Source organism: Anarrhichthys ocellatus, unplaced genomic scaffold, assembly GCF_004355925.1.
Source record: "Anarrhichthys ocellatus isolate YVR2014 unplaced genomic scaffold, GSC_Weel_1.0 scaffold29, whole genome shotgun sequence".
NCBI lineage: Eukaryota > Metazoa > Chordata > Actinopteri > Perciformes > Anarhichadidae > Anarrhichthys > Anarrhichthys ocellatus.
This window is the reverse complement of record NW_022280059.1, coordinates 4,888,467-4,903,159: the sequence shown is the minus strand read 5'-3', so window position 1 is coordinate 4,903,159 and position 14,693 is coordinate 4,888,467. Positions and strand designations below refer to the sequence as shown.

General features: G+C 43.1%; 1 protein-coding gene across 6 annotated transcripts in view; it reads right to left on the bottom strand.

The window, feature by feature from the left end:
- stim1a (stromal interaction molecule 1a) overlaps positions 1-14,693 on the bottom strand; it is a 22,210-nt gene that overhangs the window by 4,162 nt on the left and 3,355 nt on the right. For 4 of the 6 annotated variants that reach the window (XM_031863577.1, XM_031863582.1, XM_031863580.1 and 1 more), the window contains exons 3-12: positions 13,992-14,122; positions 11,938-12,052; positions 10,782-10,893; positions 10,327-10,442; positions 7,622-7,799; positions 2,808-2,985; positions 2,590-2,625; positions 1,882-2,049; positions 1,614-1,714; positions 1,029-1,258 (exon numbers count right to left, since the gene is read on the bottom strand). In XM_031863577.1, coding sequence (XP_031719437.1) covers positions 1,029-1,258; positions 1,614-1,714; positions 1,882-2,049; positions 2,590-2,625; positions 2,808-2,985; positions 7,622-7,799; positions 10,327-10,442; positions 10,782-10,893; positions 11,938-12,052; positions 13,992-14,122 — 1,365 coding nt within the window. The remainder of the gene's footprint in view (positions 1-1,028; positions 1,259-1,613; positions 1,715-1,881; positions 2,050-2,589; positions 2,626-2,807; positions 2,986-7,621; positions 7,800-10,326; positions 10,443-10,781; positions 10,894-11,937; positions 12,053-13,991; positions 14,123-14,693) is intronic. The other 2 variants (XM_031863581.1, XM_031863583.1) reach the window with 1 other exon arrangement.

Below are 14,693 nucleotides of genomic sequence, written 5' to 3'. Positions count from 1 at the left end.
GGGGGGGGGGGGGGGGGTAATAAATGGCCAACCAGGGTATTTCCACAAGTGCCGACAGTCTGAACCGACGGACCACGGGTCGCCGGCTCGCCGTTCCAACAATCGGGTGCCGTCTGTGGTTAGCCCGACGAGACAGCGGCGGAAGCCAAATGCCAGAGAGGTGGTGGAGGGAGAGAGGGGAGGTAGATAGGGAGCGCAATTAATGTTGCTTAAAAGACTTACTCACTATTTTGGTCGGAATAAGGATTCTGCAGAAACAGTTTTGCCTGCAGTTAGTCAAACCCGAAACTAACATGTATCAAGTTTTACCGTAATAATAATAAGTAAATTAAAGAGCACATGAGCGTTATGGTCATCGGAACTTTGTTGGTTTCTTTGATGAGATTAAGATGTGTGAGATGTTTTAATCCAAGACTCCTGCAATGAAAATAACAAAAAATAAATAAATAGATTTTTGTGTGTATATATTTTTTTCTCATATTCAAGCTACATAAGAATTTAAATTGGGCTTCATTTGGTTGCAGCTGTTTGACCAAAATCAGATGCAAAAGGTCTGTAGCACATATTAGGACACAACCACTGCAATAAGATCAGCACAGAAACGGGTTCTCATTAAGAGCTGTATTTTCTTGACATTTCAGTTTCCAGAGGAAAGTCACAGTTCAGTCCCCATTATAGACCGAGAGTCAAGGTAACAATTTTATCCAAAATGAGAACCACCAACAAAAGGCATGAACTGGTATTGTGTGTAAAAGAACAAGACATTTATGTGAACTTACATTTACACATTATACAGATGTAAAACAACACTCATTCAATCGTAGACATGCGTAACCCTCACTACCTCCATCACCAGGGAGGCCACAAGGACAGATTCCGGTAATTGTAGCATAACAAAAAAAAAAAAAAAAAAGGTCCAAATTCTCACGAGGGCTGACTTTTGTATTTCCCCAGCAGAGCCTTGGAGTGTTTAGTGGATCGTTTGCTAAATCCCCCAGAACTGGCAAGAGATTCGGACGAACTCTTACATTGCAGAGTTCCGGGCACCATATCCTCGTCCAAGTCGTCCATGTCGTCGGACATGATGAAGTGCTGAGGTGTGGCCCTGCCGCCCGAGAAGCTGGGGTCCAGGTTGAGGGACGAGGCCAGAGAAGGAAGGCCCGGGTTGTTGACGATGATGAAACCGGTGAGGATCTCGATCTGCTGCCAACGATGAAGCCGCTCCCGCAGAGCAGCCGTCACTTCGCCCAGGGCCTGTCTGTGGGCGGATGAGGGGGAAGTAGGAGAGGAGAAGTAAGTCAAGAGGAGAAGTCACTTATTATCACTTCAAAAAGAGACATTTTATCAAAAGCTGTGCTATTGTGATGTCAGCTACTGGTGTTAGGGCTCTCTTTGACTAGTCTTGCAGAATGTCCGTGTCTATTACAGACCACATCCGGGTATTTTGGGATTGTTAAAATGCTGTCCAGGACGAGGAGTCGTATTACAGTGTGCGGTGAATACTTTATTACCCTCCCTTCCCCTGTAATGTTAATCCTGTACAAATGAAGCTCGAGTCACATGTTTTCTAAAATTCTATTCAACGTACTCCACAGTTACGATCTCTGACTTACTTTGCTGCCAGTATTTTGTGGTCCACATCATCCAGAGAGGAGCTGTGAGCCACGTGGAAAGTCCCAAACAGAGTGTTCCTCTTTTTCTTTATCTTCTCTGCCTGTGAAAACAATGACCAAAAAATTAACCACACATTATGTTAAATGGGAACCTTGATCCAACAGTCCAATGAGTATCTCAAATACTTAGTACTTTGTAAATTAGCCGCTTTGTAATATAATCCATAGATAGTCATTTACGTTCCCCTTTAGGTGTGTACATGCTTACCCCTTCTTTGGCCACCAGGAGCTGCCGCTCAGCGTTTTGCTTCTTGATGTTGTAGTAGAGCACTTCCACCTCGTGGGTGAGCTGCAGCCACTTCTGGAGAGACTCTGGCGGTGACCAGCTGCTCCGAGACTCCAACTCCTTCTCTGCCTTCCTCAACGCCATGCGCACCTGCAACAAACGTCAACCATCAGGTGACAAATTTATAAAACCAACGCACTCATGAATTTCAGATCATCTAGCAACGCATTCTTGACAGTGATTATTGTATTTTGGGGACTTTCCGATTTTTTTTAATAGGAGAATTACACATTTTTGGTGTGAAATTTTCTAACCAAAATGTAAGATTGGTTACATAAAGAATGTGCTACTTAAAAAAACAAATCTCTTACTAATTTCATACTTAACGAACACACAACTTTCTCGTTTGCAGTAAGTTGTCACTAAGTTTCATGACGTACACGAACAAAAGACATCTCAATCCTACATTCACCAAAAGTCAAAGATAATTGAAACGGTGTTTATATTTATGGACTGATGGATCTCAACACTTGCCTCTAAGCATCTTGAAACTACACTGAATCCGAAAGCCCTGAATCTTTCCAATTTATCACCGTGTTTCTGAATGACAAAAACAAAACGGTGACAAAAGTGTCTGAGTCAGATCACTGCGATAATCCCTCGAGCAAACCTTCATATTGCTTCACTTACTTGTGTGGGAGGTGCTCGGCCGTTCCTGCCAAATTCCTAATGGACAAAAACTACAGTGGGCGTACGTATACTATAGCCACTGTGAATCTGATCACACTAAACATACTGCGCAGTTGCCACCTTGGGAGTTCACACGATCCACTCACTTTCAGTGCTTCTCCTCTGTGTGCTTCACTACAAACTCCATGTTGAAATCACATTCATCACTTTGCATCTACCTGATCGAGCTCTTCTTCAGCGTATTTTTGGCGACTCAGTTCGTTCACGGTGCCCTCGCGCAGCTCCCTCAGCCGCTGGGCCTCCTGCTTCGCCGCGTTGATCTCGTCCCTCAGCTTCTGCTCCAGGGTCACCTTCTCCACTTCTACCGTGCGGTGCTCCTCCTGGGCGATCTGCAGCCTGAGGGACAAGGAGAGGAAACACAGAGAATCAGATGTCTTACATTTATGTTCATTTTAGAAGGAAGACATCTTTTCGCCGCCCAACAAAGAAACATAGCTTCGTAGGTGCCGGTGTCTGTGGGCAGGCATGACGTGGAAGCATGTGAGCACCATGTATTTGTGGAATCTAAGACTTGCATCACCTATGAATCACCGGAAACAATGGCTAACATATAGAGAGAGCCACGGCCAGCTGCTAGGCAGCTCACAATAAACGGACATCAGAGGGAGCAGAGCGAAGAATGAGAACAGCTGCCACTGCGTAACTTTACACTGTACAGTGTGGTACCCAATGCTGCTACAGTATCATGTGTTGGGTCTGTAAGTGAGATATCTTTAGACTAGCATCTTTAAAAAAAAAAAAAAAAAAAGGTCTACTTTTAAAAACGAGGGGCTTATCACCCATGATGCAATTATATAAAATGATGTCATGTGGGTGACACGCCCCTCTTTTTATTAGAAGACTTTCTAAAAAAAAAAAAAAAAAAAACAACAAAAAAAACAAAATCCCTCATCTGGCTAAGCAGTTATTAAGACATTATTATATGCAATACTGCCACTTATGACACAACAGATCTACAACAAAACTAGAATTACCGCCTCTGCCAACCTGTCATGTTGCAGTTTACATCCATGCCTCTCCAAAATGTCATCGCTTCATCATAACTAGCATTTCAATTCTTAAGTTACTGCCAAAAACAAGTTGACAGTGACCTTTGACCACCAAATTATAGCCAGTTAACCCTCGAGTCCAGGTGGACATTTGTGCCAAATTTAAGACAGTCCCTCAAGGCGTTTCTGAGATATCGCGAAAATTAGACAGTAATGAGGTCACATGACCTTTGACTTCCAAAGTCTGATCAGTTTATCCTTGATTCCAGGTGAATGTTTGTTCACTGAAGGCATTCCCTCCAAACGTTCCTGAGAAATGACAAGTCAAAAACAAGCCGTCACCTGCACAGAGGCATTAAAAAGAATGCTGCTTTCGGTCTCCAGATATGAAAGGGCAGGGTGCAGTACTACATTTCAGGCACTAGGGGGAAGCACTCTCCTCCTGTCAGGCCAAACACAACAGCAGAGAAATGAAAGGTGATCCAGAGAGCTAGCTATGGAAAAATGTGGGTGGTCGGCAGTCGGGCTAATGCTTTCGACCCTGACCTCTGTCATTCTCTAGCTAAGGTTCGGGAGCACTGGCAGAACTACAGACGTGTACAAATGTTTCACCGGAGCTGCATCACAAGACAGGACGAAGAATGTCTCTGCACACTTTGCAGGAGAAGGTAAAAGATAACCCGCAACTTTTCAATGCACTGATATTACTATGTTTGTATTCATCCTACTTCTCCTAAGCTGATAACATATTGTGTGGAAAGAAAAGTAGCTATCCTATGCAGTGCTGTTGTCCTTGTCCGCTAGTCCTTCTCCGGGATGTCTGTCTGCACACCGCACCTCAATCCAAATGCGGATGAATCGGCACTAGAGAGGAAATGTTAAGCAGTCCCGCTTAACACCATCTCCCACCAGTGAGGCAGAGGCCGGGTCTAATGGCATTGTAAAAAGGCACCCAGGAAATCCAGCTCCAGCCAAAGCCTCCTCCCACTGTCTCCCAACAGGCTGGGCAGGGCTACTCGACACCACCACAGGATCTGCTTGAAGGTGTGGAAAGACAGCAGCTGGCAGCAGGGATCAGGAAGAAAAGCACGGCTACAGACAGAGGACATACCTCTCTCTCTCTCTCTCAGCTCCACAAACACGTGCTCCATGAGATAAAGGTCTCTTCTTGCTCGTCACACTGACCTACACGATCATTTGATATCCATTTAGAACACTTTAATGCTTAACACCAACTCTGAAAAGTCAGACAAACTTAGTCGCCTGCTTTTGTCAGTAGATAAATAGGTTAGCCTGACTGCTTAACATTTTCTTTTTATTAGGAGTACACAAGGTTAATACACAAGCTACTGCAAACCCCCCAGTATAATGAATGGGAGTTTTAAAATCATTATGCATTATCAGACATTTTCTGCTTTATGAGAAACAGGTGCAAGACAATTGGTTTTCTTGCCCTTTCTCTGAGCTCTCATTCACCACTGATTCGCTTTTAATGTGGTTGGGCAACACCCTACTGAACTACAGCAGATTAATCATATTGTAAGTCTCAATGAGTAGCCATAACTTTGGGATATGAAATATAAAGCAATGTCTGCACTGACTACAATCAGCTTCGGTGACTTTTGGTACACGCTGAATAAAGTCTGCACAAAAGCTCTCTGGTTTAATCTGCAGAGGAGAGTTAGGTATGTGCAATTATCTGAGCAAGAAAGAAATGTCAGAGCTAAATTAAAAGTTGGCCGGGGCAGGTTCACAAGTGTAAAGCCACAGAGGGACCTCAATGGTTTGTCCTCACTGGTATCAAGTAGGCAAATCCCACTGGAAATACTTTCCACTCCCGTATTGTACAGCTCCAACAAGGAAATGCTCCTCGTGTATACTATATGAAAATATGCAAACATAGCAGCTATGATTGAGGTACTACAGTGAAACAGGATGTGCAGAAGAAGAAGAATCCAACGCCGACACAAACACCAATGTTCAGGTTCAGTCAGTGAAATCTTAGTCGTGTCTTTACATTCTAATCACTGTATTCATCAGAGCATAGCGTGTTTCCGTGTGTCTACTAAACAGCCAGCTGACACAAAGAGTGACTCATGTGGGTAATGAGGGTAGTATAACAGACTGAAGGTTTCGATGCCTACAGATCCCTGTTCAGTGACAACAACCCTGACCTGCGGATGAGAATGTGTTTGAGTATCCTTTAAAGGATATAAGAGGAGACCGTGCACGCTTAAAAGCACATTCTGAGCATTCCTTGAAGTATTAACAGGACCAAAATAGTACGATTTGTCTTAAAACCTTGAACTCTTTCTCTGAATTTGGCTCTATGTGGGTGTTGCTCTCTTCTAAAAACATCCCATTCCTTAACATTTAATCATTAAGGCAGCAATGGCCTGAGTGCCCCAGGTGTCAGCATGCAGTATCCTGTAATACTGCAGACGTAGGCCTAATAATGGCTAAACTGACAGGTTCACTGAGGTTCCCCGTTTTTTTGGGGGGGGGGGGGAAATCTATCAAAGACAAAGTATTCCAAAGATCAGTGTTGATGTATTTCCCCCCAAGGGAAGAGGGTAGCAGGTAACAGCCACCTCAGCTGGCTCCTCTCACTGTGAAGGATCAAGGAAAGGAAATGTCTGCTTTTGATCACCAGTGAGGGCTGAAGAGAAAACTGAAGAAACAGAGAACTACAGTATCTCTTCACCACCACAGTCTGATACAAAGCCTGCACTACTCCAGCCAGTGCTACCAAAAACACTCAAGTGTTTCCCAATATACCAGTGCTCGTCTGCTATTGTTAAGTAAAATTGGTCTAATTAACGAAAAAATACCCGCCATATCCATATCATCATGACAATGACCAAATGACAACGAACAGCTTTGGAAAGCTGTAGTAGATTAGCAAACAACCCAAAACTCATTTGTACTTTTCGGTGTATTTTCTGCCCTTTCACAAGTCTGTGTAGAAATGAAAACATCAGCACCTGGGAGTTAGCTTGCGAATGCAACGCTGTGTTGCAGCCGATGGCGACCTCCTGATTGGTCGACTTGTACAGAGTTGTCAAACTAGCTTAAATACCGTTCCAGCTGTTCAAACAGCGCACCTCAACTCAGACTGCACTTACGCTTCCTTGAAACATGCACATATGGATATTATATACATCTTGTCATACAAGTTTTTCATCTGATCTAAATGGTGAAATGTAATTTAAACGAGACTCGTTGAAGTCGATCCATCTACAGTCTAATGAAGCATCGTGCGGCTCTTCCAGTCTTTTTTAACTTCCCTTTTTAGAACAATGTGGCAATGTGTACATGCAATGCTGTGCAAGTAATGACTTATGACAGATATATAGAGCATAGATAGGATTGAGAACCACTCTATGCAAATTAGAATTTGCATTGTAAAATCATCGGGACTGGCAGGATTCCCTGCACGCTGCCTCGTTTCAATCGATTCCTGCTTAAGCCAACAACAAAAGAAAATAACTTAAATAACACCATCAGGGACTCACCAAAGGCTTTATAATGAGAGAGGCTGTTGTCAAACTCGTAACAAAGAACAAAATGCTGTTCAGAGTCTGTTAATATTAATTCTGATTCATTAGTTCAATATTAAGTTGACAGCAGAATGCCGCAGTGTCTCAATGAGCTATGAGTGTGTGAGGAAGAACTCGCTGCACATGCAAGACATGCAAGCAGCATTGCCGGTGCAACACTTCCTGATGTTAGTTTTAAGCCTGATAATCATTATTTATCAAAATGCTCTCGAGGTAAAATTCTCTTGTAGTCAGTTTATGGTAGAGTTTGAGACCTATACTGTAGACAAGAAGATGGTGAGTGTCATTGTATTTGTTGCATGTTTAAAAGTTCTAAAATGAAGACGAACAGAAAGCTGTGCCGCTGTGTTTTAGGTGTGCACAACGCAGTACTCGCAGAGTGTAACACTGTTTGCTGTGTGGGTGGTGGGAAAAAACCCTCACTTCTGTTGTAGGTCATGCAGACTCTGCTCGGCTCTCTGCAGGCCCTCCAGGTCCGTCATCATCTTCTTCATGTGGTCCTTAGAGTAGCGGTTCTGGATGTAGGCGAACCAGCAGCCACCCATGCCTATGACTATTGACACGACCAGCATGAAGTCCTTCAAGTGGTTGTGTCGATTCACTGAAAAATAAAGAAGGAGTTACTTCAGCGTGCCAATGAACATCCAAATCATAGGATAAAGCTGCAGAATAGGATCTGTTCAACGAGGCAGTTTAGATCTAGAACACGAGATAAAGCTGCGAACAATGAGCGAGCTTCACGAGGATGTGGTTTAAAGCTTGAGCTTGAAACATAGCCTAGTCGTAAGTGTTGTGGAGTAACACAAATAGAGAGAGCCAGTAGCACAAGTTCAGGTTGCGGTGAGAGGGGCCTGGTGCATAAAGCCAGCTTAACACGGCCTATTTCAGTCTGGTAACCAATGCTAGCAAACATGCACAGAAAACCAAACAATGGCAACTACAACAATTTGATAAACACAAGGAGCTATGAATCAAAGCCTAATAATAACCAAGTGTGAGTATTATGCCATGATGTCACTGTAAGAGATTCTCAGCTATCCCACCTGTAAGAAGCCTTACATTAGTTTCAGATCAGCTTTCAGGCGGGGAGAACTTTCACAGTCGTCAAATTAAAACTCATAGTAAAGTTTGGGCATCTATTTGTCATTTGATGACGTCATGCAGCAGTTGACACACAGCCGTAATTATCAGCCTTGCGAGCCACACGAGTTTGTCTTGCAAAACCTGCAAAGGGGTGTGCGGGAAAGAGGTGTCAAAAACACGACTTCTACTCCCTGGAGTGAGACAAAAAGGAAGTAGAATTAGGAAGACGGGTCAGTACAGGCTCGTTTCTCTTTAGATGTGATCAGGAGGATATTCCACCTTAAAACATATTTACAAAGATGTTCCTGTACCACTGTTGTGTCAAAAGTAACAAACCAGAGGAGAGAGAGACAGACAATCTACAGGACAGCTGTTGCATACGGCTCTTTTCTCTTCTAAGGGCGGCATATGGAGATCATTACCTCCCCAAAATGAGCTCACGATATGAAACTGCATGTGTGCTTTGTTAGTCTTGGGTCTGCATTGTGACTGAGCACAGAGGATTAAAGGAAACAGATTAAGAGCATTGTCTCTAAGATAGCGCTAGACCGTTCTCTCGGCTCTATTCAACGCTCTTACAACACTATCGGTCCAAAACAGGAAACAGTTTGCTTTCTGTCATCACACTGCATTCACTGCCTTTCAGAAATCCCACCCAGGGAGCATAAAGTGACATTTAATTAACCACAAAAACGGGAAATGTGCTTGAGTCGATTGTTTTTACACACCTGTCCACTATATTAGGATTACCCCATTATGAGATATGTCTCAAAATGCTGCTGCTCTGTGTAGTGAGTCAGACTGACTATTAGTGGGACCCCGTGGCTTTAAGAGGCTGTCAAAGCCAGACTCGCTAATGTCTTCCTCCGGGTGTGACTCGGAACTAAATGCATCCACAATGACACATGCCAGACACAGACCACTACACACTGTGCAATTCATTTCTAATGCTAATGACTGCTTTCTATGAAGGCTCATCACAGTTTCTCTGGTGATCACATACATCTGCCCCCATCAGCACTCCTCCTACAATTATGCAACGTTACTTTTTAATGCAGCTTAGTAGTTCTCCAGTGAAAAAGGATCAAACCTCAAGGCTGGGAAAGTCTCTACACATCATTCATATTTTGTGCATCTCTATCGATTCATATTTTCACAACACCTAGTCCAGCGCACAATATTAGTATGCAGCTGTGACTCTGCAACTAAGCTCTTAATGTCAAACATAAAAATTGCAGTTACTCTGGTAACATCTGATCACAGTGTCAGCTCAGCCTGCCAAGACGTATGACAGCTGAGACACACCCCGATCCTTTGTGAGGCTACCAGCCTCTTGGGAGGAAAGAAATGAAAAGAAAGAAAACCTGAAAGACAACAATCTGTAGTTCTGGAGGTTGAGCAGTGAGAATAAGTAGTGTGAGTATTTGTCTCCCTACGCAGAGAGGAGTGTCGGGAATACAGAGCGATTCCACCCTCCCTTCCTCCATACAGGTTGTAACAGGACTTCACCCTCGCATATCAAAAGCGGGTCGATTAAGGTGATCAAATGAGTAGATCAGCGAGTAGATGAATAAGTGAGGAAAGAAAGAAATGGTGAAAACAAAACCAGACCACATCACAGGGACGAAGTGCTGATGAAAAATGAGCAGCTGTCAACAGTGGTGAGGATGTTGGCAACGGTAATAGGCCGCTAATACAAGCGAAGAATTTCCTCCAGATGTTTCACAGTAAAATCAATTCTCTTTTGTCCTGCGAGGGAGTCACATGACGTGTCGACTTACTAAGTAAAAAATTCTAACATATTTTACAGTTAAGGCAATATGTTTTTTTTGTCTTTCCACCAAGTTTTACTGAATTTTTTCAGATATCCTGCTTATCAAACAGAAAATAAAAGTGGAATGAAATGAAACTTTCATGAAGAGATAATAAAACCGAACCCCTCTTCATCTCTAGTCAGGGTTTTAAACTATCTAGAACAAACCCGTTACATGTTGTATGAATGAGTTTATGAATCAAACAGGAAATGAAAGTAAAGTGTCACGTACTCAGGGGCGCTCCAAACAGTACGGTGTCCAAAGACTTGAGCTGCAACTTTTGCACATGGCTGCGATCCAGAATCTTCAGAATGGAGAGAGTCAGAGTGGTGTTCTTCACGGCGAGCCTGACAGAAAACAGACACGCGGTCAGTACGCAGGAACAAGGAATCAAGAGCAAAGGGTGTAAAACATTTTGAGCCATGTGTCATGTGACCCCTTAACAAATCATCTAAATCTAACCAATCAGACTTAAAACACTAATGGTCATACGAGACACTAGTTAAGGGGAATTACAATACATGCTGACGGATCAGAATAGGGAATGTAATGACTTGTAAAGAAAGCAATGGAAATGGGTTTTAATAGCTGGCACTAAAGAGTCTTAAACAGTCTTAGGTAAACCACTACTTGTATGTGTCGCACTGTTCATTTGGAGACATTAGACGGGTCACGATGTCTCTTACCTTGGCATGACACTTCCATTGAAATGCATCTTGCGAAAGGCCTCCACATATTGTGGCAGTTCCACATAGGTGATGAGCCATTCCACCACCTCATCCACTGTCCAGTTATACACTGTGGGGGGGGGGGGAATAAAATAAAAACAGTTACAGTGCTCATTGATTCTCACTCATCCAAAACCTGCAGGGTTCAGTACTGATAAGGCTACGATATGTCACCTGATTGACAGCCGACTTTGAACTTTTATGATGTTTGAGGGCGTTCACGTCTATATTGAGCGAACAATGTACTTGTAGACCTGTAGCCCCTAATTTTAGAACGACGATCGGAAAAGGCAATTAAGAGGTTTTTCTTGGAGCCGAGAAGTAAGTAAGACGGTAAGTTGAACCTAGTCCAACAGATCATGTGTTTCATCTGCTCAAGAACAGACTGAAAGAAAAAAAAAGAAGCAAGAATTAAAGATGGCTGCAGTGCCGAAACAACTATGTGTCACCATCGTAACACTTCTTACCTGCACCGTTTATACAGCTTGACACATGAGCCATATTATATGACCATGTGAAGCGGGATCCTGAATGATCTATGAGGTATCCTATTGCACAGCATACATTGTCTTGCCCCGCAGTAATAACTGGGGAAGGGAAACACACTCCCCAGCTCCTGGCAGAGCATCAACAGTGTGGGCTGACTGTGTAAATGTGTTGTTCTCTGGAACAAAAACCCCAGTTTCCTGCCTCCAAACCTCCAGAGCCTTGTCGAGAAACTGCAATGCAGGATAAGTAAAAAAAAAAAAAAAAAAAGGGGGGGGGGGGGGGGGGGGAAGGCCGCCAGAAAGGGTGTAAAACGACATGGGTGCTCTCATAGAGCACACGATAGCCCAGCGGAGCAGATAGGCAGAAGGAGGTGAGGGTGTGTGAATTTTGTGCTGACAGAGTCAATGATGTCCCACTCTGCCGCTGGCTGGAGCTGATAAGCAGACTGCACTTTGCTTGACACGCCATCTGATTCAACTGCCTTGCTCCTTTGTTGGGCGAGTGAGAATGTCAAGCCGGGGTAACATACAATACATGCACTCCAGTTTACTGGCTATTTAAAACACTGCTGTATAGACCAAGAACCAAAGTCTTTTATGAAAAGTCAAATGCCTCAAAGCAGTACCTTCAGAGCCCTTCCATGCGTTCCACAGGTCCACCACACTGATGAACTGGTCGTCCCCGTGGAAGGTGTTGTGCTTGGCCTTGGGGTCGTGGTAGTTTAGATCTTCTCTCAGGAACTGCAGAATGACAAGGAGGTTTGTTGTGGTTACAGAGAATCCAATTTGCACAAGCTTTAACTGGGGAAAAGGGTAGTTGATTTAAAAACAGTGATACCATCTGAACCGTGAGTTCTGTGATCGGTTACACCCAGAGTTATAACACCTAACAGCTCCACCTGTTTAGCTCCATTACTGACACAATCTCAGCATACAGAATGTTTCTTATTTTGACCAACGCTGCAATGAAGATTTTGAATGTACCATTCAGTCAATTGTTCTGGGTTTCCTCTTACCTAATTCAGGAGTTACTGCCCATGTACTTAACTGCACACAGAAACTGCCCGTTGCAATGTTTAGAAACGCCACTTGTGGGTTACGTAGGTAAGTGTTTATCACAAATTTTCTGAGAGGCAACTATATAAAATCAAGCTTTACAATTTTAACTGGTGGGCGTCAATTTAAATGGCTAAAATAACTGAGGATGATGGCCAATTCTGGCGCTATAGTCATTGGAATTGGCTTTCACGATTGTGTAATAGTGCGACATTTTGGGAAATACTCATTTACTTTCTCGCTTAGAGTTTTTCCGCAACTTGGCGATTAAAAACACGGAGTCGGTTTTCCCTAAAATCGTATCTTAATTATGGAGGTAGACTCCAGGTAGCTGCTAACAAAAGCCTTTCCCAAAATGTTGAACTTTTACTCAAACATGTACCTAGCTACTATGTGTATATAAAAAACCAACACCACAACCAAAACTTACGGCACTCTGAATTCCATTTCCGCCCTCATTGCAGTGGTAGTGGTCTCTATTGGTCAAAGCACACTCCTGGTTGCTCTCTATATTGCAGCCTAACTCAGTTACATACATAGGATCTTGCACTCCCACAAAAGCCAACGCATGCAACATGGGTGCAAGACAGCGATACGTCATGATGCCTTTCTTTCTGTCTTGATAGAGTTGTGTGGGAGGACTTCACTACGGGGTAGAGAAACGGTCTGTGCTGCAGGTGAAATATCCTGAGAAGATATTCATTGGAGGATCAGCAGGACCTGTATAATGTGGCCAAGACCTGATGCAGACTTTGCTCTTGTTCATATTAAAAAAAAAAAAAAAAAAAAAAAAAAAAAATAAAAAAATAAAAAATAAAAAAATCAGCCATCCTCTTTATTTAATCACTGTATGATAACAGGAAGTCGGACTACCGTCTTGAAGTGCTCCTAATCGCATTGAGCGTTTCTATTTCTCGGCTCAAAGCCATCCCAGATGCTCACTGTGCTGCACTTGATTTTCTGCCTTTGTTGTATTTGCATGCCAAGGGCCTCTTCTTAAAGCAGAGAGCACTTTTGGTCTGGCCTCAACCAGATGCAACAGACTGAACCAAAGTGAAATGAGGCTCCAGAGGGCCCCTCCTCAAGGCCACATGTAGTTTAGACTAGAGCTCGGGACGTAACCGTACTAAATGGAGGACAGGCAGCGTCTTTTAAAAAGGCATCAGTGACGTCTGACAAGCGACAGGTTGGATTTCTGGCAGCTATTTATTTGTCATGCATTTCAGAGTTACAAACCACAGAGTCTGATTAAAGGAACGCAAATACTCCTCCTTTGTTCGTTGTGTTTGTACAGATGTGGAAACATCAAGGTCTACAACATGCATGCCAGTTACAACCACAGTTACTGTGACTTCAGTTAATTATTGACAAAACTTCAGCAAAAAAAGGGCACTGGAGCACAAACAGGACAAATCCTCCAGTTACTTTGAGTAAGTTAAGGACATTACAGGGCTGTGGTTAACCGAGCGTCTTAGCAGCAAATCCTGCGACGAGTCAGATTACGATAGTGAAACCTGTAAGCCTCTTTAGACTGACTGAAGACCACCTCCGTATCTGTGCAAACCAGCATATCAACAGAGCAGCAGCTCCTGGGGAGAACTGTTTTTTTAAGGCTGGTACTTACGCCATCTGTCTCCGCCACGTCTACATTGCCGTTCGCGTCGTCATCCATCTGCTTGTGGATGCTACGGATGGCCTCGTAGCTGAGGAATCCATTCTCATCCTTGCATAGCGGCACATCAATGCGACAAAAGTCTGGTGGAGAAACAGAGTCATGTTAAGGTGGTGTTACAGGCACTTTCGAAACCCATGGGTGTTACTACTACTACTAACTCAACAACAAAGATGACTAAACAAAGAGGGGAGAGCAATGAAATGTCTTCATTCACTGTTAAAGAGGATTAAACAACAACAGCTTTCTGTTATTGCATCAGGTCTCCACCGTGAATTAATACTGTTCAAAAGACGTTTGTTGGAAATCCTAGTCGTGGTCCTTCCCGATATTATTCCAGATGATATTACAGAAAACTAGAGTAGGCTGAAGATTTTAGATCATACCACCAATGTGCATTCTTAGCAACATCAGGAATATCTAATCATAATAATAATAATAATAATGTTTCACAATTAAAAATAGAAACAACCAGGTCTGTAAAGACAGATATCAAAATAATAATAAATACTATTTGAAGCATTAAAGTAATACAATATCTCAACTAATCCTGTGATGGCCACCAATGTTCATGACCTTTGACCCACAGTGCTTTTTGCAGAAAAGTCAGAATCTCACACACACACACACACACACACACACACACACACACAC